Source organism: Lactuca sativa, chromosome 3, assembly GCF_002870075.4.
Source record: "Lactuca sativa cultivar Salinas chromosome 3, Lsat_Salinas_v11, whole genome shotgun sequence".
NCBI classification, from domain to species: Eukaryota; Viridiplantae; Streptophyta; class Magnoliopsida; order Asterales; family Asteraceae; genus Lactuca; species Lactuca sativa.
The window spans coordinates 8,150,606-8,173,975 of record NC_056625.2 but is presented as its reverse complement, the minus strand read 5'-3'; the positions used below and the strand labels follow the sequence as shown (position 1 = coordinate 8,173,975).

General features: G+C 34.4%; 2 protein-coding genes across 2 annotated transcripts; one reads left to right on the top strand and one right to left on the bottom strand.

The window, feature by feature from the left end:
• Nucleotides 1-12,646: 12,646 nt before the first annotated feature.
• LOC111920780 (hydroxymethylglutaryl-CoA synthase) lies at nt 12,647-16,229 on the top strand. Its single transcript, XM_023916340.3, has 9 exons — nt 12,647-12,902; nt 13,949-14,055; nt 14,195-14,327; nt 14,430-14,882; nt 15,001-15,056; nt 15,134-15,221; nt 15,306-15,446; nt 15,618-15,767; nt 15,845-16,229. Exons 1-9 carry the CDS (start codon nt 12,837-12,839, stop codon nt 16,025-16,027), a joined length of 1,377 nt encoding a protein of 458 aa, XP_023772108.1. The 5' UTR covers nt 12,647-12,836; the 3' UTR covers nt 16,028-16,229.
• Nucleotides 16,230-17,898: 1,669 nt separating this feature from the next.
• LOC111920779 (phospholipase D gamma 1) lies at nt 17,899-22,024 on the bottom strand. Its single transcript, XM_023916339.3, has 9 exons — nt 20,454-22,024; nt 20,253-20,369; nt 19,978-20,172; nt 19,635-19,883; nt 19,474-19,542; nt 19,061-19,357; nt 18,799-18,978; nt 18,496-18,693; nt 17,899-18,402 (listed from the first exon to the last, which is right to left on the bottom strand). Exons 1-9 carry the CDS (start codon nt 21,384-21,386, stop codon nt 18,109-18,111), a joined length of 2,532 nt encoding a protein of 843 aa, XP_023772107.1. The 5' UTR covers nt 21,387-22,024; the 3' UTR covers nt 17,899-18,108.
• Between the last annotated feature and the right edge of the window lie 1,346 nt (nt 22,025-23,370).

Genomic DNA, 23,370 nt, shown 5'->3' with positions numbered 1-23,370 from the left:
AATTCATAATAGAGGTCGATAGACTTATGAATTTATAGTTGTGGTTATCCCTAACTGAAATCCTATGATCTGATTTACTGGAATTAACGGGTTGTAATTATAAAGACTTTAATCCTACCACATAGTGTGAGTAGTGTATTCACTAACTCACTAGGTCTTATTTGGCCTGTTAGCTATTAGAGCGACGCGTAAGGTTTTCTGCCACCTCGCATGACTCACGAGTGGTTTCCTTTGTTCCATGTCTTACTCCCGACTATAGAAATCCAATGTCCTCTTATTTCCCCACGATATCTCCTGGCATTCCTCTAGTTTCGTACTCCTCGTATGATCCCTTTTCGAAGTTCTCTCTGTGGCTTCCTCTCTGTTCCTCCTTGACTCCTTTGTTGACTATCCTAGTGAAGTAGTGTCTCTAGCTAAGATGTCGGTGCGAGAATGGGAATGTCTAAAGAATCTATGAGAATACTTAATCTATTTCTAGTACTAAATTTTAACTTGAGATCCTTACTAAGTCCTTCTATAATCACATAGTGTATACAAATTATATATAACTCGGATCTAATAGACATTCGAATATGTGATACTACTCTAAATCCACATCCAAACAAGGAAAAGGGAGTAAAGCGAAACCACACATTCAAAGTCTATGAGATCTTTATTATATATAACTTTAGGATGTATACACTCTGCACTTATATACCGATCAATAAGGGTCTTTTAATTCTCACATAATTATTTATAGTTATTGAAGACACTCCTATAGTATCTCTGTTTTGGGTTTGATTCTTAAGTTTCTTGTTATTGTACACTTTTAGTATTGTTATTGGATAGTATCTTAAAATACTCCTATAGTATTTTTACTTTATGTTTTGTTCTAAAGAAATCTTTGGACCTAGAATTTGGTAAGTTTTAGGTTCGTTGCAACACCACTATCATTCCCGAACACACGTTCACCGTATCTCAAATAAATATAGTTGATCATGCTATATTCATCCCATATACGATTACATAATTGCCCAGGTTTGACTGTTGTGTCCAACAATTAAATACTTTTGTTCTGTTCTACTTGTGATACTTGTTCTAGTATGTGTATATATATATATATATATATATATATATGTGTGTGTGTGTGTGTGTGTGTGAGCATGTATACTTTTGGATAATACTGATATATTTATAAGTATACTTTTAGACAGAGCACTTCGGCCCCATTGTATTTATAGTTGTATATCTATTATAGGTTGATATACTTAGTTCACTATAAACAATGCTCTGATACTAATCTGTCACGCCCCAAAACCGGAACGACGGAAATGTTCGGGGGTGGAGGACGTCATATGTAGTATCACAAAAATTGAATGATAGTAATCAAAGCAACAACATTCTTTAATATAGATGTAAAAGTGTTTACATCGAGTTCAAAACGTTACATGTTGTTATAGTATAATAGTATCAAAAGATAAGACGAGAAAATACAGCTCCGTCTTCATGAACTCCTGTGCGAATACATGTCTTAATATATTCTTGAGAATACAAGTATTTTGAAAGCGAGTATCAGCTATAAAGCTGGTGAGTGCATAAGATTTAGTTTAAAGTAAGAAACTTCTTTGACAATTGGACAAGTTTGAAAGATCGAAAAGAAAACCCCATGTTTCCTTAGAGTAAATTAATATTGAACCAATTCCCTCTATAATCATTTAGTTTATACTAATTACATATAATCATTACGAGACGGATCGGCGGTTGTGTGATTCGGTCGTACCCCCACATCCAAACAAGGAAAAGGAAAGTAAAATTGTGTTCACACATTCTCCAATCTATCTGGTCTTCATTATATATAACCTTACATATATACTAAAGGATTATATTCTAATTAAAAGTAATCTATGTTATACTGATTCTAACTAAGTGATGAGTTAATATCCATGATGTAACGCCCATAGATCAGGGCTAGTGAATTTTAGAGATGTTAAGCGTCAAAAATGAATTTTTGGTAGAAGATTATTTAGGATGAATAATCTTAACTAAGTTGTAGTATATGTTACAAGGATTCTGTACATATAAAGAACACCGAAATCTGAGTTATAACGAAGAAGTTATGATCTGTCGAAGTTTCGCGACAGGACTGGCACGACGCTGAATGACGTAAAAAGTTAATTTACGTTAGAGCGATATTTAGCCTTAGTGATCTAAACGAAAGTCGTAGAGTTCGTTAAATCGATATTGTGCATAAAAATAATGTCCAAATTTGACTTCGTATGAGGAAGTTATGATTTTTCTAAGTTTCGACTTAGCGGTATGCAACCCGAATACTCGATTCGAGATCGAGTGGTTGTTGGTCGAAACAATCTAAACGAGAATAGAAGATCTCGTTGATAGTAGTCCAACGGTAAAAAGACAGACGAAAACGGACGTTAGAGGAAGAAGTTATGAATTTATAACGAAGTTTTCCTGTCCAGGCCTACTAAAAATAAATAATAAGAATAATTTAAAAATTAGCCGACGGAGTCTAAACGAAAGTTGTAGAGCGTAGTCTCACCTACGCGGGGATATAAAGAATGTCAAAAACGGAGTTCGTATGAGGAAGATATGAGTTTCTGAAGTTTCTAAAATAATTAAAATATATTTATTTAATTATTATTTCGGATAATATCCGAATCCGAGGAGTCACCGATCCAATCCAAAGGGTACGCCCAGCGTACCTAGGTGTACGCCCCGCATACTTCGATCTTTCGCGGTCCAGAGGAGGCCACGATCCACCATCCGAATCTCGACATGTGGAATGATGATCCGAACTACGCCCCGCGTAGTGCCTCGTACGCCCAACGTACGTGCGAGGTTCAGCCCCTATAAAAGGGCAGCGAGGCCTCCGGCTTTGGTGTAAATTTTTACACTTCTTTGCCCTAAACTTCTTTCTTCTTGGCATTTTATACCCCCGAAGGCCCGGTATCATTCCCGAGACCCAAAGCAAGTCCCAAAGCCCGAAGATCCAGAGAAAAATAATTTTCGAGCCGAAGCTCTGCCCACATGAAGCTCGGTTTTGAAAGAAACATCCCGATTTCATCGCAGAAGATTATTTCAAGAGTCGTAGTGTTGTCCGATCATCTTCTAATCAAGTGAGTGTGTGTTTACTTTCTTCTAACACATAAATATAAAGTATTGGCTATGAAATACGTGTTATGTGTTATATATTTGTCTATTTGAGATGGGCTTGGAATTGATGTTTTTATACGGGTGTTAAATGATTCAAACTATATATGTATTTTATATCTACAAAATATGTTGGGTAGAACATGGTTAGATGAAATAGTGTCAACTATGAGACATAGTGCCTATTGTATAAACCTTGGTGACTATGGAGTTAGCGCCTATTGTATAAACCTTGGTGACTATGGAGTTAGCGTCTATTGTATAAACCTTGGTGACTATGGAGTTAGTGCCTATTTGATAAACCTTGGTGACGATGTGACTTCGTGCCTGTTGAGTAAACCTTGGTGACTATGGAGTTAGCGCCTGATAGCTATGGATTTAGTATCTGATAGATAAACTTTGGCAGCAATGGACTCGTGCCAATTCCTTAGGTAAATCCTTAGGAATGAATGAATGAATGATAATCGGTTCTTAGGGTAAAACCTTAAGAAATAAAGGAGATAATGGGGATGGGTATTTGGGTTGATTGTTTGATGATTGAATATAATATATTATGTATTATTGTGGGTTGAAAACCCTATATGCTCACCAGGCTCCCAAGCCTGACCCACTCAGTTTACTTTGCATTACAGGTAATGGCACAAGGGTATAAGTTGATGGACTTGACGAGAGATTTTGGATTATAGATCAGTAGTTATAAATAACTGTTGTAAGGTCTATTTTATATTGTTTATGCTTTTGGTCTGTATCGGAACATGATATCCCGAGGTTTTATTATTAAATAAAAAATACATTCTCTTTGAGAAATGTGTTGATAAGTTATTATCATATATTGTTTTGGGAACAAATTCCGCAACCGTTTTCTTTAAACGATTACTCTGATTTATAAAACAAAACATAAACAAATCGGTCTTTTCTGGCTGTGAAATTGGGCATGTCACACATGAAAACTTAGCTTATAAACGTTATGATATAATCAAGATTGGGCGGATAATAAATTGTGGGGGTTCTACCCTAGATTCACATCCAAACAAGGAAAAGAAACTAAGTTAGAAATCTCAAATTCTATGGTCTACCAGATCTTCGTTATATATAACTCAGGAATGTATAAGCGAGGAAATCATGATATTAACCTTCTTACGAATCCTTTATAATGAACTAGAATACCTAGTAGATGTTACTAGAATACCTAGAAAATGTTACCATTGAACCTAGGAAATCCCATATTCCCTAACTGTTATTCAACTGTGGGTTTATCCCCTAAAGTCGTTCTACTAAATGTTGGCGTACTGTGATATGGAATAGTTAGATTTAACTTTCCAAAAGTGCGACTTAACAAATGTATAAATATACTATGGAATAGATACTTAGTTTTATATCTCATAAAACCATTCTTTGTATTGGATATTATGCTATGTAATAGCAAGTTCAGTCTCAGTTCATAGTTTAATAGATATACTATGAAAGGACTATAGTATGATCATTGTGTTCCTCTGAATAGTGCTCTGAATTGTACTCTGAATACTTTTTGAAAAGACTATCCTGTGATTCACACAGTACATACTTATTATACATAATCAAAAACGGACGGACAATTGATTGTGCGATCCTGTCGTACCCCCACATCCAAACAAGGAAAACGAAAGCAAAACTAAGTTCAAACATTCAACCATCTATCAGTTTCTCAATGTACATAACTTCAGTGTATATACTAGGCAATCACAGAAACTACTAACTATGTTCATTTTATGTTTGGGTTTTGGTGCTATGCGCACGTACCCATGTTAATCGGAGGTACAGTACCGTGCCCGGGTACCCCTTTTATATATATGGTTTTTGGTACAATGAAAGATATACCTTTTGAGTTCCTTAATTTAGTTTGTATTACTGTTCGTACTTTCTGAATATATAAGACTAACAAGTATTAGTTCTCTAAGTATTGCTATGACTTCAATGATCTACCAAGTAATAAGCATTGACTCTCTAAACTATACCCATTATAGTTTACTAGTAAGTTCTCTATAATTGACTGAATGATCCTGAAAGAATACCCTTGCTACCCAAGGTATTGAACTGACTTCTCCTGAAAGAATACCCTTGCTACCCAATGTATTGAACCGACTTCTAGAACTTTTATATCTACATACATATACATAATATATAACTAATATTTAAACGACATTCGGACAAACAACCGTACTCTAAGTCCACATCCAAACAAGGAAAAGGAAATAAAGCTAGTAGTCAGTCCTAAGTCCTTTAAACACTACTTATATAACTATATCCACATAGATATCAATTATACACAAATATAAGTTAAAAGATTTAATAAAACATTTAAAAGCATTTCCTAAAATTTAAAACAGTTTAATAATCATTTAAAAGCATTTTGCAATAATTAAAAGAGTTTTATTTATAATAAACACAATTTCTTGTGTTTAAACTTGTATCCCCCCCCCCCCTAAAATAGTGAAAAGTGATAAAATGTAGGGGTATGAACTCACCTTATGATTGGTGTTTCCAAATGATTCAAGTAAGGATGAGAAGTTCCACTAATGAAGTCCCGATACACAAACGAGTCCTAATGACATATATTGGTACATATATGTGTATAATTAGTGTATAATACAACTAATCGTGAAGGGAAATAACCTAAGGGACTAAGGAACATTGACAAGAAGTTTTGAATCACATGTGATTCATTAAAGGAAAGTGACACGGCACTAAGAGGTGTTTACAGCCATGGTTTACGGCCAAGGGAGTTTACGGACGTAAACTCATGGTCAAACATGTATATGTGTGTGTTTTAAGATCCTTCAATATCTATTAAGGGTTCAAGGTCTAAGGCTTGCTTATTGGAAGAGTTTAAAGTCAAAACATGTCATAACATAGAGTTTACGGCCAAGAAGGATCTTGGGCCGTAAACTCATGGTGTTCTTGGGAAATGCACGTTTCAATGGTGTAAACCAAGGCTTCCTAATAGATATGGAGTATAATGAAAGGATACTTACGATATGGAAGCTCAAAGAGTTGATTTCAGGCCAAAGAACAAGTGTGTGTTCTTGGTGAAAGTTGAAGATCTAGTCAAAAGATGATTTCCATGGGTGAAGATAGTTAAGAAGGGGTATCAACTAATCAAGGGATAGAACACTTACATATATGAAGATCTGGGGTGAAAACTCGATGATACTTGAGAGAGAATGGGAGATTTCGGCCAAGGAAAGGAAAGAATGAAAGAAATGGCTTATTGTTTCTTATATAGAGGTGAGTTTACGGCCACCTTGAGTTTACGGCCGTAAACTCTTGGTATCTTGACCGTAAACTCCTCTTGATGGAGTTTAAGGCTTGCATGTTATACTGTGGTTCTAGCAGTACTTCTTAACACTCATTCCTTAAATGTGTTGGGCTCATAACACTCAAACAGACTCTAAACAGTGCTAAAAGAGAGCAGGAGAGAGTCTGACTTTGATTGAATTGAATGGCTTTTAAAGCAAATTTTTTCGGGTTGTCACAGTTCAACTGACTAAGTCTTATATATAGTAAATATCAAACATTTATTTAACATATAGTATAAGATGTATTTTAAACATTTCAAAATACTAGGTTTAATTACTAAATTTCGAAAACTAAAACATTTAATTTAAATTTAAAATTAAACCATATGATTTAATAATTATTCATTAATTAACCATTTAATTAATTTAGTAAATCACTTTGAGGACTATCCAATTAAATTAATCAATATAATTTAACCCTAATCCTCTCCCTTAATTTTCGAAAATCATGGGAGGGATAAAACAATTTTTATAATTATCAAATTAAACAAGTAAATAGATAATTACCAAAAATAAGAAAAACCCAACCACAACCCTATGATTTTCGAAAATAGCTTATCTTGGGGAGGAAGGCAAGGATTTCAATCCTTTCCATTTTCGAAATACTGAGACTTAAGGAAACCCTACTTCGAAAATTGTAGGGTAAGGAAAAGGGTTAAAACCCTTTCCTTATTTTCGAAACTTAGGGTTCAAGAAAACCCCAAAATCGAAATCCCTAAGTCCAAAAGGGTTTAATTGCCATAACCCTAATTGATCAAATTCAAACAATTGCAATCCATTCAATAGAAAACAAACCAAGGCTTTGATACCACTAATGAGTTTTGAGCATAACAAACAAAAACCTATGTGTGCATACAACCCTAATTCTTGACCTATGTTTTCTTTAGTTGAACATACAACTTTTGAACATCAAATAGAAAACCCTAGGAAGCATATACTAATTTCAAAGTTAATTAATAGGGTTAGAATACATACCTTTGATTGTTATTGAAGAATAATAAGAAACCCTTGTGTTGTAGAAGCTTAAAGAGAAAACACCACAAATGTCGTGCCTCTAGTAGATCACACCCAACACTAACAAGAGGATGAGAGAGGAGAGAAGAGAAGGGAGCTTGAGAATTCTGCTATCACTCTAAGGTTTCAGGTGGAAAAAATTCCTAAGGGGTAAGGGTCTATTTATAGTCCAACAAGGATGTCCTGGATAACCCTAATCTGAATATAATATTAATATTTCAAATCGGCAATTATCCAGCTCCTTATTTATCTACATGGGATAATCTATAAACCCTAGATTATACATATGAAAAATGTCCACCTCCTTCCCTTGGAAGGTTCTGGAACTTCTTGCTCAACTATTGTACAATTGCACTTTAGACCCTGCACTTTTAATTAATTCTTTTAATCCAAAAATTAATCCAAATTATTTTCTGATTAAATATTGATTAAATATTGTTATATCTAATTAATATATTATTTCCATATTATATTAAAAGATTATTTATTTCAATTTATTAATCAAGTAATAAATTCAACCTCTCTTTCCAAAAGTCATCCTGTCTAGTTGCTAGTTTTGAGGGCAACCCAAAAGGATTGTGCTACTATTAATTCAAGTATATACCAATTTATCACATCCCGACTCCCATGTATAATATTTATATATTTATGAGTTGTTAGAGCAACTTGACGAGTTGGATGCCCCAACTCGTCGAGTAGAGGCGGATTGACCACGTGGGTTTTATGACCAACTCGACGAGTCGGAGAGACCAACTCGGCGAGTTGGCGTTGTGAGAGGAAACCCTAAATCTTCGGGGTTGGGTCCTATTTAAAGGACCTTAAGTCCTAATTTCCGCCTCACCAGCCACCTTACTCCCCTATGTGAAACCCTAATCGTCTATATTTAGCTAAGAGAGTATCAAAGCAAGGAATGAGAAGAGGGTGTTAGATCTGGTGTTATTTCATCTAAAGCTTCTGTTGAAGGTAAAAAATCCTCACCTTGCTCATTATTGTGATTAGATCTCGTTTTCATGGAGTTTTAGGGCTTTTTCCATCTTTCCTTGAGACTTTGAGTGTGTTGAACTTACCCAGTGATTGAGACTTCAAATCTGGACCTTGTGAGGTCCCTAGAGTCCAAAGGTCCCAACTTTATCCATCTATAGAGGAGCTTTTATGCTTAAGACCCTAAATGGAGATTGTTTTTGCATTTTATGTCCCAAGTGCCATGCATATATGTAAAGGTTGTAGCTTTACATAGTATCTCAGCCGTGAGAGGCTAGGTCTAGAGTTTAGGGTTGTGAATCTGCCTTAAAACGTCTGAATGAGAGAAGAGACTTAAGGGACTCGTTGAGTTGATGAGCCAACTCGACGATTCGGTGAGGGTTTTCCCCAACGAGTCTGGACATGAGTAATTCGGTGAGTTGATGAGACAACTCGACGAGTTGAGATGGGTTTTCACGACTTTTCTGAAGGAACGAGGGGACTCGACGAGTCATATAGATGCACTCGACGAGTCAGTTCAACATGGACTGTTGACTCGAGTGTTGACTTCATTTGACTTTAGGGTTTAGTCAAGACAAGGATTATGGAGACCATGGAGGGGTAGAATGGTATTTTACCCATTCCAAGAGTTAGAGAGAGAGAGAGATAGAGAATATCCCTTGGTTTATTTATAATTGTGATTGGAGTGTTAATTAGAGATAATTATCATATGTGTCAGGCGGAGGCTAGATCAGTGATTCGTGTACGAGGTGTATTTGCTTGTTTACGAGGCGAGTCTTCTCACTATACTTACCTTGAGTGGTAATTTCGTGTGAACGAAGGGTCTTGTGTGCTTATATTGAGTATTATGATATCTTGCATTATGTCTTTGTGATTTATGATGTGTATTATGTTGAGCTTTACTGAGTTAGGACCGGAGGGTCCACCCAAGTTATGGGACCAGAGGGTTCCAATGAGACACATCGACCAGAGGGTCTTATTTGAGATATAGCCATGAAAGGCTAATGAGTTATGTGTGGTATTTTGGGGAACTCACTAAACTTTGTGCTTACCGTGTTATGTGTTTCATGTACTTCTCAGGATCACGGGAAGGCACCGACTTGATTGTACATACGAGACAGAGTTATATTGAGGATCCTGGATTGTAGGATTACAGTGTCATTTCCCTAAGTTATAAGGGTTGACCAAAAAGATATCATATTTTACCGTATAGACGCCCTACTTAGTTTTTGAAATATTTTTATTGGTTGAAATTGCATTGTTTTCCGAAAAAGCTAGTTATAAATAGTTAATTATATGTTAACTTTAGTGTCTCAATATTCACTTTAGACAAAATAAAAAAGTAATTAAAAAATAATTTATTTTTATTATATATATAAAAAAAGGAAAAGGCAACTTCCCACGTGAGTGTATTTAGCTTGTATTATGATTCCCAAAAGATAGATAAATAAAAAATGATTGTATTAAGAATCTCCACTCAACGACGTTGCAGTTATAAATTACTTTTTATTATTTTAGTTTTATATTATTTAACTAGTCCATAAAATTGGGCAAAGCAAAGGGTGTGCCACACACAAGTGGTCACAAATTCAAGAACGAGCAGTACAAAAAATAGTTGTTTAATTCTATTCTAAATAATGTCTAAACTATATTATTAAAATAACAAAACATGTAAGAATTATATCATGTATTCACTATCTCCGGTGTATCTTGATGGTACCCAACACTAACCATTGATAGGTGCCTAACTCATTATCACATTCAATCATTAAAAGATTGGGATATCTACCACTGTATTCTTTTTATTTTTTTTTCATTATTAAAATAAAAAATATATATTTTTTAATTAATTAATATGTAGAGAGAGATAGAGAAATATAGAGAAAGAAAAAAATTCATTAGTCATGGTGGTTCGTCCTCCCAACAATTGACCACAAATTTTTCTACCACTAAGGATATTGTGGTGTTCATAATTGTTATTCATGGCCACATGGACCACGAGTTATAATTATACCACTTGATCTTAGACCATCCGTTATACCCACCACTAACCATTATAGTGGTGGGTGCCGCATCATCACCACTAGCTACCACTAAAAGGTTGGGATACTCACCATTATATCCCTCTTATTTTTTGATTATTAAAATAAAAAATATATATATTTTAATTAATTAAATTGTAGAGAGAGATGGAAAAAGGTAGAGAGAGATAGAGAGGAATAGAGAGAGAATGAAGTTGATTGGGTGTGGTGATCCGTGCTCCTCACCACATATGACCACGAAAGTGTTCCACCACTAGCCACCACTAACACTATGGGATGGTGTTCACATTTGTGGTTAGTGGCCACATAGACCACGAAAGCTCTCGTGATGACCATATCAGAAGGACTTATAATCACAATATGTTTCAAATACAAAATACGAAATAAATAATATAATCCTTTTGCAACTATCACTCAACATATACCATTAACTTTTTTATTATTGTAAAGTAATATAAATTGAAATTGTTTTAGATTTTTTATCAAATTATCAAAGTAAAATAACATTTTGTGATACATGAACAAAGTAATAATATTTTTTTTTTGAAAACCAGTATAATAAAATTTAAACTCGAAGAAAAGGTATCCAAGTATTGTAGATTCAAGTCAATTATGGCCACCTTAATACAACCACACGCACTAAAATAATTACACTCTCATAGTGGGCATTGAATGATTGAATATTCACAATATATAGCTCTTTTATCTATTAAGGTTTTTTTTTTTTTTTTTTTTTTTTTTTTTTTTTAAATCTTACCTTAAAAGATTTTTTTTGTATAAAAAACTAAAAATCTAAATATGAAACAAAGAACTTAGAATGCGTTCCAGAAAAAAAAAATACCACATCAATTATGCAATTAACTATTAAATATGTTTGACAATTTATGAAAATTACTATGATAATTTTCTTATAAATTTAGGATAATGTGGTCATTATACTTGTTAAAATATAATAGAAGCACTAAACAATGCCAAACTGCAGTAGATATATTATGTTGGACAAAATTAGCTAGTTATCGTTAGCTGTTATTTGCGGTAGTTTTTGAATTATAAACCTTTTGTTCTAAAATAAAAACTTTATGTTCATACTCCCAAACAAAAAGTTTTTTTTTTTATTTTTATTATATAGTTTAAATTCAACGTTTTTCTTGAAAGTTAAAAACTTTACTTAAAAACCAGTTGCCAAACTTACCCATAAAATATGAAAAACAGTATCATCTGATAGTCTACAAAAAGGGTAAATCAAAGAACAACAATAATATTTTGGATTTTCCGTGTCTGAAAGTTTCCATATCAAACACTAGAGTCCTATCATTTAGGGAAAAAACATACTCAAAATAAAACATAACTACATGTTTATTAACCCTAAGTTAAGTTATTTGAATAAATTATATGTCTCATCGTTATATCTATAAAATTTTATTATAAACCGACTTATATAATATATTAAAACTAAAATGTGTAACAAAAGAGTCTCCCATGTCACCGGTGTCGAGTGCCGAGTGGTATGTCATGATGGCGAAGTCTTTTAGGCCACCTCAGCACTCTTCGGCTCCTACTGCATTGCATGCCACATTTGACTATGTTGGACCAGCATACCTCTGTGGACCTTACATGGATCCATATTTTTTACATTTAAATAATAAAAACTGTGCTTCGAATAAAATATCAAAAACTAATTCATGTTTAAATTTGTAGAAATTAGTAACGTATCAGATATCATTATAAAAGTTGTTATACAATAAGTTAATGATGATGTGGACCATCATTTACTACGTGCCATTATTAGTTTTATTCCAAAAATCACGTAATTGACCATTGTATAAAACCAATGATATTTATTTAAAATTTTAAAGCTATAAATAATTTTATATTACTATATTTAATAGGTTTTCTTAAGTTTTTAACATTCGACAAAAATCGGAATTCTTTAATTAGGTGAATACTATTAATTATGCAGGGGACCTTTATGTTGTTTTTAAGCGGTTTAAGCACCAAATTATTGTATTTTTTTCGTAATGGCAAAAAATGTAAATTAACGAAAGAGTGAGGGTAAAGTGGCAGTGAGATCCATAGTCAGCAAATTCTTGTGATTGCTATAAATATGTAGCATCAGCATGTAACGCCTCCTCATCCCTCTCTCTCGACTTTCCGAGAAAAGATTCTAACGGCGTGAAATCAGCAATTGATAACAGAAGTTGAGATCGTTAATTCATCCTTTCGACTTTCGATCTGCTGATTATCGTAGTTGTGTTTGTGATTCAGTTAATCTCTGATTAAAACTGTATTGAAGATCGAAGAAGAGTTTGAAACAGAGATGGCTCCTCAAAATGTTGGAATTCTCGCCATGGAAATCTACTTCCCTCCTACTTGTATCAAACAGGTACGGTTGTTCTTCTTTTCTTTTTTACTTTGATGATCTATTATACATCGGTACGCTTGTACGGCACAACTAAAAGCCTGTGTTCTTCGAGCGGTTTAAACTCGTTCTTCAATAAGTTTACCTGCTGTTTCCATACACCATAATAGCTATGAATCTTTATTGTTATTGGCAAATTTATTGTTTGTGTTGGGATTATGCAAAGAACCACACATTTTGGGATACACGAAGTTCTATTTCACTACGAGTTAAATGGAAATAGAGTGAAGATCGGCGGTTGGATTGGACATGCGTAATCTATTTATCAAATATAATACTATAAGCTCATGAATATTGTTGTTTTCTGGTAGTCATATGCACCATTGTTTGACATAAATGGTTGGTATCTATGTAGCCTTATCTGTACTAAGTTTGACTTTATTCTATTTGACCTCCAAGAAACTTGATGACTGGATCCAACAATATAGATCCATATTCTGAGCTTTTGGGAAGAAAGTTGGAACTTTTTTTGAGTTCTGGACTGTTTTTGCTTAGAATCACATACGTATTACACGCAACACTTGTATTAGTTTCTCATTATATGAAGGTTCTGCTTCTAGGTCTTAGCACATTATCTGCAAGACCACTACGAACATCATAAAGTTTCCATAAGATACAAGAGTGTCCGAGAGAGTATAGAAGAACATGGGATATGATACTAGAGTGTTGTTTCCATTAATGTACAACTGAAGCATTACTAGAGTATTGGAGGACTCAATAAGTATTCACAGCTATAACCCTAGATATAAACTTAATCATAGCTAGCATGAGGAAATATGAAACCTTGTGCTCATTTTTGCATCAAAAAATTTCTTCTATGCTAGTATGTTTTTGCTACTTGAAGCTTAAAATTATTTCAATGACAGAGTTAAAGTTGCTAAGGTGACAAACCAGAGCATGTTAATAAATCTATCTTCTAGACTTCTACTTGACCTGTTTTCACTTTATACACTGTATTTGTGTTTTCCTCTTATCTGTGGTTTAATTCTTATTGGGTAACTAATTTACAGGATACCCTAGAAGATTTTGATGGTGTTAGTAAAGGAAAATACACCATTGGACTCGGACAAGATTGCATGGCATTTTGTTCAGAGGTTGAAGATGTCATCTCTATGGGGTTAGTACCTTTTTCTTCAATATCTATGCTTTTCCACATACAAAAAAAAAAAAAAAAAAAAAAAAGAAACTCACTCCTTACTCATGTGTAGTGCTTTTATCATCAGTAGCATGACAATAAACATCACATTAATTTTCAGATTGACAGCTGTCACATCACTACTAGAGAAGTATGAAATCGACCCAAAACAAATCGGTCGCCTTGAAGTCGGTAGTGAAACTGTAATAGACAAGAGCAAATCCATCAAGACCTTCTTGATGCAAATCTTTGAGGTATTCATATATCTTCAAAAACTCGTTACATAACTGATAATATATCATTATCTTTTTTGGATTATAGTGATTATACTAAAATAATAAGATATTTTTATACAGGAATGTGGAAACACAGACATTGAAGGTGTGGATTCAACCAATGCATGCTATGGTGGAACTGCAGCATTATTCAACTGTGTGAATTGGGTGGAAAGCAGTTCATGGGATGGAAGGTATGGATTAGTTGTCTCCACAGACAGTGCGGTTTATGCCGAGGGGGCTGCCCGACCAACAGGAGGGGCAGGTGCTGTTGCCATGCTGATTGGACCCGATGCACCAATCGCATTCGAAAGCAAATTTAGGGCAAGTCATATGTCACATGTTTATGACTTTTACAAACCCGACCTTGCAAGTGAATATCCAGTTGTTGATGGAAAATTGTCCCAAACTTGTTATCTCATGGCTCTTGATTCTTGCTACAAAGGATACTGTCAAAAGTATGAGAAACTTCAAGGGAAACAATTTTCAATGGTGGATGCTGATTATTTTGTGTTTCACAGTCCGTATAACAAGGTAGGTAGATTAGTTCTTGAACATAATTCTGAAATTTGTTTTTTTTTTTTTTGGATTGCAAGGGTAAAATGGTCATTTGGTGTGTTTGAATTAAAATGTTTTATTTGAATCTATGCAGCTTGTACAGAAGAGTTTTGCTCGTTTGGTGTTCGATGATGTTGCCAGAAATGTCAGGTGATTAACGAATTTGCTCTTTTAAACCACTATTATTAATACTATTTTTATTTCTTAATAATTATTTATATTTTCAGCTCTGTTGATGAGTCTGCTAAAGAGAAGTTAGGTCAATTCACGTCTCTAAAGGGCGACGAGAGCTACCAAAGCCGTGATCTTGAAAAGGTAACATTTTATTTTTAATAAATAAATTAAAAAAAAAAAAAAAAAAAAAAACAAATAATCAAGGAGGTTTATGATGATCTACAGGCAGCCCAGCAAGTGGCAAAACCAGATTATGATAAAAAAGTGAAGCCAGCAACTTTGATCCCCAAGCAACTGGGAAACATGTACACTGCATCTATTTATGCTGCTTTTGCTTCACTCATTCACAACAAGAGTGACTCTCTGGTATGCATTGCTTTTACACTTCTTGCTAAATGCTTTTATTTACGGATTTCAAATTTTTTTCTGTTAAAAAATCTCTGAGGCCATTTTCCTTTTCTACACTCAAAAACAAGAGAAGAAAACAAAAGAATCAAATACTTAAAGTGTATATTTTTTTTTCTTTCTAATTTTCAGGATGGAAACCGTGTAATGATGTTCTCATACGGGAGTGGATTATCCGCTACAATGTTTTCGCTACATCTTAGCGAGGGAAAAGGACCTTTTAGTTTATCAAACATCGCAAAGGTCCTGAATATTGACCATAAGTTAAAGACCAGGACAGAGGTATGCTATTAAACACTGTATCCTGTTCTGTTCTGTTCTGTTCTGTTTTGGTTGTAACTAAATCATTATATGTGCAGGTTGTGCCAGAAAAATTTGTCGAATTGATGCACTTGATGGAGCACAGATATGGTGGGAAGGACTTTGTGACAAGCAAGGACACTAGTCATTTGGCTCCAGGCACTTACTATTTGACTGAAGTTGACTCCAAGTACAGGAGATTTTATGCCAAGAAGACAACCGAGTTGGCTAATGGTCACTGAAGAGTGAGAACCGACACGGAGTCAGTTATTATTGAAAGCTTTTAGCTCTACAAGTATGGTTTTGGTAAGGGGTGATGTTGTAAGAGCACATAATAATCTGCTTCTATTTATTTAAGTTTGTTACTTGAGAACTAATGTCAATTCTTAAGGAATGTATTTTTAATCTATCTTATTAATAAAAGTTTATGATTATTGGTATTCATATTTGACTGAGGAATGTTAAACGAGTTATTTATTTTAAAGATAAAACCTAAGGCTGTGCAGTGGTACGGACTAATTGAATCTAGTCACTCCCAAAAATCCCCAATACATATTACATTTTAGTACAAATCCGGCATTCATAAACAATGAAATTAAAAAGTGGAAGTCATAACTAAATGATATATACATAATATTAAAAGTGTACAAGTCTGAATTGAACAATTTCAAAGTAATAACTATGTACTCTTAAAACTCGACTAAATACTCTTTGAAGGTTTTTTACACCTTCTCATTGCATCACAGATTTAGAAGCTTCCTGAGATACATGTGGAGATAGCTTTATACTTGGTTGGTTCATTGGTTTCTTTTTCTGTTATAGGAAAATATTGCATTAATAATCTGTAAAACATGCATTTCATGAAACACGATAAAATCATTATGTACAAAAAATGCTTATATAACATGTCACACAATGTAACATATGTGAGCAAATGACTTTCATCAAACATGATTATAATTTCATAAATCCGTCTGTAAAAAAATGGTTTTCTAAAAACAAAAAACCAAACCATATGTGTTTTTTCAAAACCGCCTTAGTGTTTCACACTATTAAAAACTGCACCATATAGTTGGTTAATAGATTTAGTATCCATTGGGTATCGGTTACTATTGGTTTTGGTTAACGATTTTAATTGGTTAATGGTTAATATCAGTTAACCATAAATTTTAAAAAATATATGTTGGTATAAAGTGTAAAACAAAAAGTACGTTGCAATAAAAAAAAACGAAAATAATAAAATATGTTACACGATAAAAAGGAAAAATAGAAAATACTTTAATGATCGTGTGCATATAACTATTTTAAGAAAGTCTGTATCCCATCTTGAATGATTGCATGGTATAACAGAAAGCAAATTGTTAAAAAAATGAAAATCAAAAAGTATTTTGCTGTAGTGCTTTGAAAATCTTGAATGATTACATGCATATATAACTATATTAATATGACAAAATATTATGTATCTCATCTAATTTCAATTAGATACCCTTTAAATTTTAAATTCCTTACATAATTACACACCGTATATTTAATATACGGTTGGTTATTTATGATCACCTCGTATGTATTAAACACAACATGCATAAAGGCATAATGCTCAAGGCTAATGCATACAGTTGATGCTAGCATTCCAAGAAACTCATGTTTGCTCTCATGAGCAGGGTATAATTAGTGGAAGTCATTGATTTTAGCTAAGGATGAACAAAAGGACCGAACTGGCCCGAACCGGACCGGATCCGGGAACCGGCTACGGCCAAATCAAGAACTGAACCGACCCGGCGGTTCTACCGGTTCTTGTCGTGTCATCAAATGTTAGAACCGGTCATTGAAAAATAGCATCATACGGTTCCAGTTTTTGCCGGTTCTACCGGTTCCGGTTATATCGGTTCCGGTTTCTACCGGTTCCCGGTTCCAAAAATCCACAAAAATAACGTTCCGGTCCCGGCCCGACTGATTCCATTGGGTTCCAGTACCGGTTCCGGCCGGTTCCCCAATCCATAGCTCATCCCTAATTGTAGCTTTGCACATAATCCAAATTTTTAAGAATTCACACATATCAAGAGTCACCAAAACTTTAAGAACTACATATAACATCAAGCTCACAAAATAAAAATATCAAAAAAGTTAAAAAGATTACTACTCATAATCATATAATCCAAATCTTTAAGAAACATCACACATATCCAAAATTCTAATCCTTCCATATAGAATTTCAAGAACCACCAAAACTAGCTAAATCTAATGGCCAAGATTATTTTATTACTATATGAGAGTACAGATATACAACAAAAAAAAAAGTGAGGGGTTTTTTTTTTCACGAGATTCAAATGGTGAGGTTTTCTTGAATGGCGAAAAAAGTGCCGACAATATTACCACCCAAATCAGGGAAAGTTGGGCAACCGGGAAGCGGGTTGACCTGGCCGGTCCGATCAACTTCAACCGGATATTTGAGAAGGTGAGCCTTCATATCACTCACTTCATCCGCCGCATATTGTTTCCAGTTCAATTCACTCAACATTCTCACCCTCCGAACACACTCGATGCTCTCTGGTCTCTCAAAACCACTCTCCAATCCACCCACATGCTCTGCCCAAAGCGACATCCTGTATCCAAATACCTGCAACAACAAAACAAAAAAACATTTTATTTTTCACAACTCGTCTCTTCTTCATATTCTGATTTTCATGAAAATAAAGAAACGTTTAGTTACCTGGCCATGTGGGCTGGATCGTCTGTGAGCCCATGTATGGTAAGGCTGATACGCACCCATTGCGATTTCAGTGTCTCTAGAACCTTCTAATGACCGTTGATTAATGTTTGCAGATCCCAATATCACATACTCATCGTCCACTATCATTCCTTTCGAATGTACATATATCATAAATCGCCGACTCTTCCTACTAAGCGACTTTTTTTTTTTTTTTTTTTGTACAAATAAAAAAAAATATATTATCAGTTGTCACAAATAAAAAAATCAAGAAAAAGTGACACGACAAAGATTAAAGGAATGTACTTGAGGGGTGTTTGCGGAATTTGACCCTTTTTCTTCCGAAATTGGTTCGACGCCATTGGAGGACTCACGAGTGCCAAGACAGAAAAAGTTCAAGTAATCTTGAGGCTCGTAGACATTATCGAGTCCAACTTCTTGTAAAGCCTTGTAGATTACTTCATACATCATTTGCATTGTTTTATTCTGTAACAAAATGTTTATTATTATTATTATACTCCATATTTACTTAATTTTGATAAGTATAAAGTTTAAAAACCTATCTTACCTGCCAAAAAAGAATTCTTTGAACAGCTGTACTTGTAGGGCTACCTTCTGGCCACATTGGAATGACGACATATACAGCAAATCTCTCGTTTGCTCTAATTTTATTTGCAATTTTTAGAGCGATTTCCATTGGTATTAAATTGTTTGCACCCAAAGTTTTGTAATTACTCCAATTAAATGAAGATCCAAGAAAGTATTGGTTTTCAATATATATGAAATGTTGAGCTGCACGAATTGCCTTCACATATGCTGTATGTATGCTCATGTCTATCAGCACATTCTTCCCGCATACCAGGTTCTGTTTCAGTGTAGCAAAATAAAAAAAAATGTTAAATCAAAGAAATAGGAATTTACTTTCATTGATTTGTTTATTATAATTATAAATAAATATAATTTCTTCCTATTATCATATACCATGCTTGTGGCATCTTTGGGGTCATCAGGAAAGCCTTTAACAGAGTTGGAGTCAATTGAACGAAACACCTACACATCATTCAAACATTTAAAATGATGAAAAAGGAAAAACACAGGCCTTAAGTTTTGAAGTTGATGAAGAAGAAGATATATATTTATACCTGGACATGCCAGCCCTCTGGATCCCATTCATTTGTGCAATGGGCTTCATCAATTCTTACTATATCAGGAATCCTATCAATTTGAAGTAACGAATCATCTGAAGATTTCTTGATTCTGCTAATCCCATGTGGCGTTGAAGCTCTCAACCATCTTTCCTCAAAGTTCTTGAGCACATCATATGCTGCTGGACCTTCAATTCTGCTATGCAAATCATGCCATGGCTCTCTTGGACAACCAGAAGTAGGTCCCTGTTTCACATCAAATCAAACCTCCTCCTTAATCCTTATATAAACACTCTAAATTCAAAGAAAATAAAAATGAAATGATTTAAGAGATTGTTACAGTGTAATTAGGTTGGTGATAGTCATCTTTATGCAAAGTTTGTAAAGTGCTGAAAAGTGGATGTCCAGGTGTATCATAACGCCCATTACATAAATCAAGACCTCCAACAAATGCCATTATTCTTCTTCTGTAGTTTCCAGCATCAGCATCCACTATCACTGTTTTCTGATGATGTGTATATATGGTTTCAACCTCCTGTGTAAGTTGTAACACACATTCAATACAAAATACTAGAAAATGATAAAAGATTAATTATATATGAATTCAGTTAATACCTGTTTCTTGGCCCAACTATGACCCTTCCCAGCAGAACGGGGGCAAAGTAGTACTTTCACAGAAGAATGCTTAAAAAACCTCCGAGTTTCTTCATCGTTAGTTCCCATGACACCTTGCTATAAAAAAAATGTTACCTTAATAATAGGTGTAATATGTAAGTGTTATTGTGATGTAGTGAAAAATAAAATAAACACACTTACAGTTTTGATTCCCAAAATGCTTCTAGAAGTAGGATCATCCCATATAAGAAGAAGCACTCTAACACCTTCTGAAGACTTAGCTTTCAAAAGATCACCCAATATGCTATCTTTTCCACCTTCACCATTGCGAACAAGTTGAACACTATGAACCACAGACCACCCTGTAATGTAAATCAACTTGCGTGCATTCTTGATAGCTTCACAAATATCATGCCAACAATCTCCATTTCCATACATCAAACCTCCATCCAGTTGCATATTTGGAAGGTAACCATCATCCACATGAGCATCTTGATAAAGGGTAACTTTGCCTCCTCTTCTTAGAGGAAAATATGTGCCTAAAACACCATTAAACTCTAGGTCTAAGGGTACTCTTGACATTGGTATGTATTGAAGATAAAGAGTCAATACAGCTCCAGGTTTACATGGCTTCCCACTTTCGTTAAGAACTGGGAAGGTGCCTTCGACAACTGCACCAGAAATTAACTGTTCAACTGGGACACCAACTGCCCCTATGAGTTGGGAACCTACGACATCACTGTCCTTGACTACAAATTGTACTTCAGCGGAATAATGTGCGACAGGGACATAAAAGTGCTGCATCCACACAGGGTTCTCGCTGTTGCTTATGACGAAGGTTCTTGCGATTACAGCATTAGCTATCGAAACGGTGACGTATGGGTCACTGGTGACCTTTTCCGGTCTACCATCCTCGGTCTTGGTCTTTCCTCCGGTGAGAGATGGCAACCTCCCAAACATTTGACCTAATCTGTTGTGAAACATATCCATGTTTGGCAAGTTTTTCGCCTCTTTTACCCATATATCTAGGTTCCCGTGTAGTAATAGAACTCTGAGAGATGCATTGGAGGTCTTGAATGGGATGATCTGTACACTTTGTCCATGTTGCGATCCGTCGTAAGGTGTTTCGGCCATCTTAAAAAGAAGATCAGGCTTCAATTTTATGGAGAGGTTGGAGAGGAATTATAGATCAAAGAACTGTGATGGATACCCACTTCTCAAGATTGTGAAAGATCAAGTTTTTCCAAGTCTTGATTTCACAGAGACATTAGATCAAACAAATGGTGGGTCAACTTATATCTGAGAAATTGGAAGCTTAAAATGGCAAATCAAAAACTATCCGTTTGAGGAATTTGATCTATGGAGAGCTCTAATGGATCGACGACTTGAAAGAATAGGTTCAATAGGATGTGCTGATAAACCCACAAGATTTGAACTGGTAAAAGAAATGGGACTTGCGAAATGCAGGAGAAGATGGAGAAATCGGATTACAATAATGGGGAAGGTAAAATTATCCACTTCCATTCAGTAATTATAAAAAAAACGAATCCTATTCAAGTCTTGAAGTCCAAGGCTGCCCAATTAAAAAATTTAAAATGCAGGCTGCTGAAAACAACGTGTATGACTGGTAAGAGAACGCAAAGAAAGAAATTGGGGGAGATTGAAACAATGTGGTTGACGCGTATCGAAATTGAACCCTTCCGATCAAATTAATAAAAAAATATTTCTTTCTTGTGACTTGTCCGAAGAATCGAAATTCGGGCGTAAAAAATCTAAAAAGTACGAGAACTCCGTCCTTGAATAATGAATATGGATAGTGAGAATATGAGATAAAAGAATCTAAAAAGAAGCAAAACAGGTGAAAGAATAAATATTTATTTAGTCGTGGGCGTCAACGCTTTATCTTTTCTTTGTTAGCCTCCGCCTTTTCAATTTGTTGCATATTGGTTTCATTTTGTTTCAGTTTATCAAAATTCTCCATTTTACTCATGTTTTTTTTTTTTTTTTTTTTTTTTTTTTTTTTTTTTTTTTAATTGTTAGAAAATAATCCACCAATTCCCTAAAAACTCACCGCCTAGTTATCAACCTCCTTTTTCTTTCCGAAACCATTCAAACCACTATGATCAACGTCATTTTTTTCTATCCGGAAACGTTGTCATCACTGAAAATCTCTCTTTCTATCTATGAAACTATTATATTACTCATAGTTCTTTATTAGTTTTATTATCAGATAAACTTCATGATATTTATTATTTTGCACTTGTTTGTCGTTCAATTGGGATCATACATCTTCCTGAATCTAGTAAGGCATCGGTTCATTGTGACGATCAACATACACATTGATCCTTGCATCATTACCAAAAGCAGCATGAGCAAACTAACATAATAGGCTTTGAGACGTCACTACACTTCACATTAAGCAATTTTTCAAGATAGAAAATGAATCCTTCAAAACCTAATGAAATCTACTTTCCTAAAAGAAATTTCAAGAGTCTAATAGTAGAAAAGAGGCATTGGGACAAATAGGGTCGTCAGTCCATTGATTTTGAGTGCCCTGTGCCAAAATTAAAAGATGGGCCCTAATATATATATATATATATATATATATATATATATATATATATATATATATATATATATATATATATATATATATATATATATATATATATATATATATGGCTTTGGGAATATATGGCTGTTATATAGCCAACTTTACGCATAGAACCTCCAAAACCCTGTCGTTTCATATAAAAATAGACCCACCACCGTTTTCAGCTGATTTTCTTCCTCAAATACTCATGTGATCATTTTCTGACGTATCGATCTACACCTCCCAGATTGTCCGTTAATTCCATTCTCGTGCTTCTTCCTTCTTCCTTATCGTTTTACTCCAATCATTGGGATAGGCAAAAAAAATTGAATATGAAGAATTTTGTCGGAACCTTTCTTACCGAAGAGTCAAATACGACGAACATATTACAGATTGAAGACGATCAGAACTGAAATAGGCTTACTTTTTATCCTAAATTCCCTTTCTCTATCGAATTTTAGCAAAGCCATACAATACAGAGACGTACCCAGTGTCTTAAAGTCGTCAATTTCGTGTTGTTTCCCA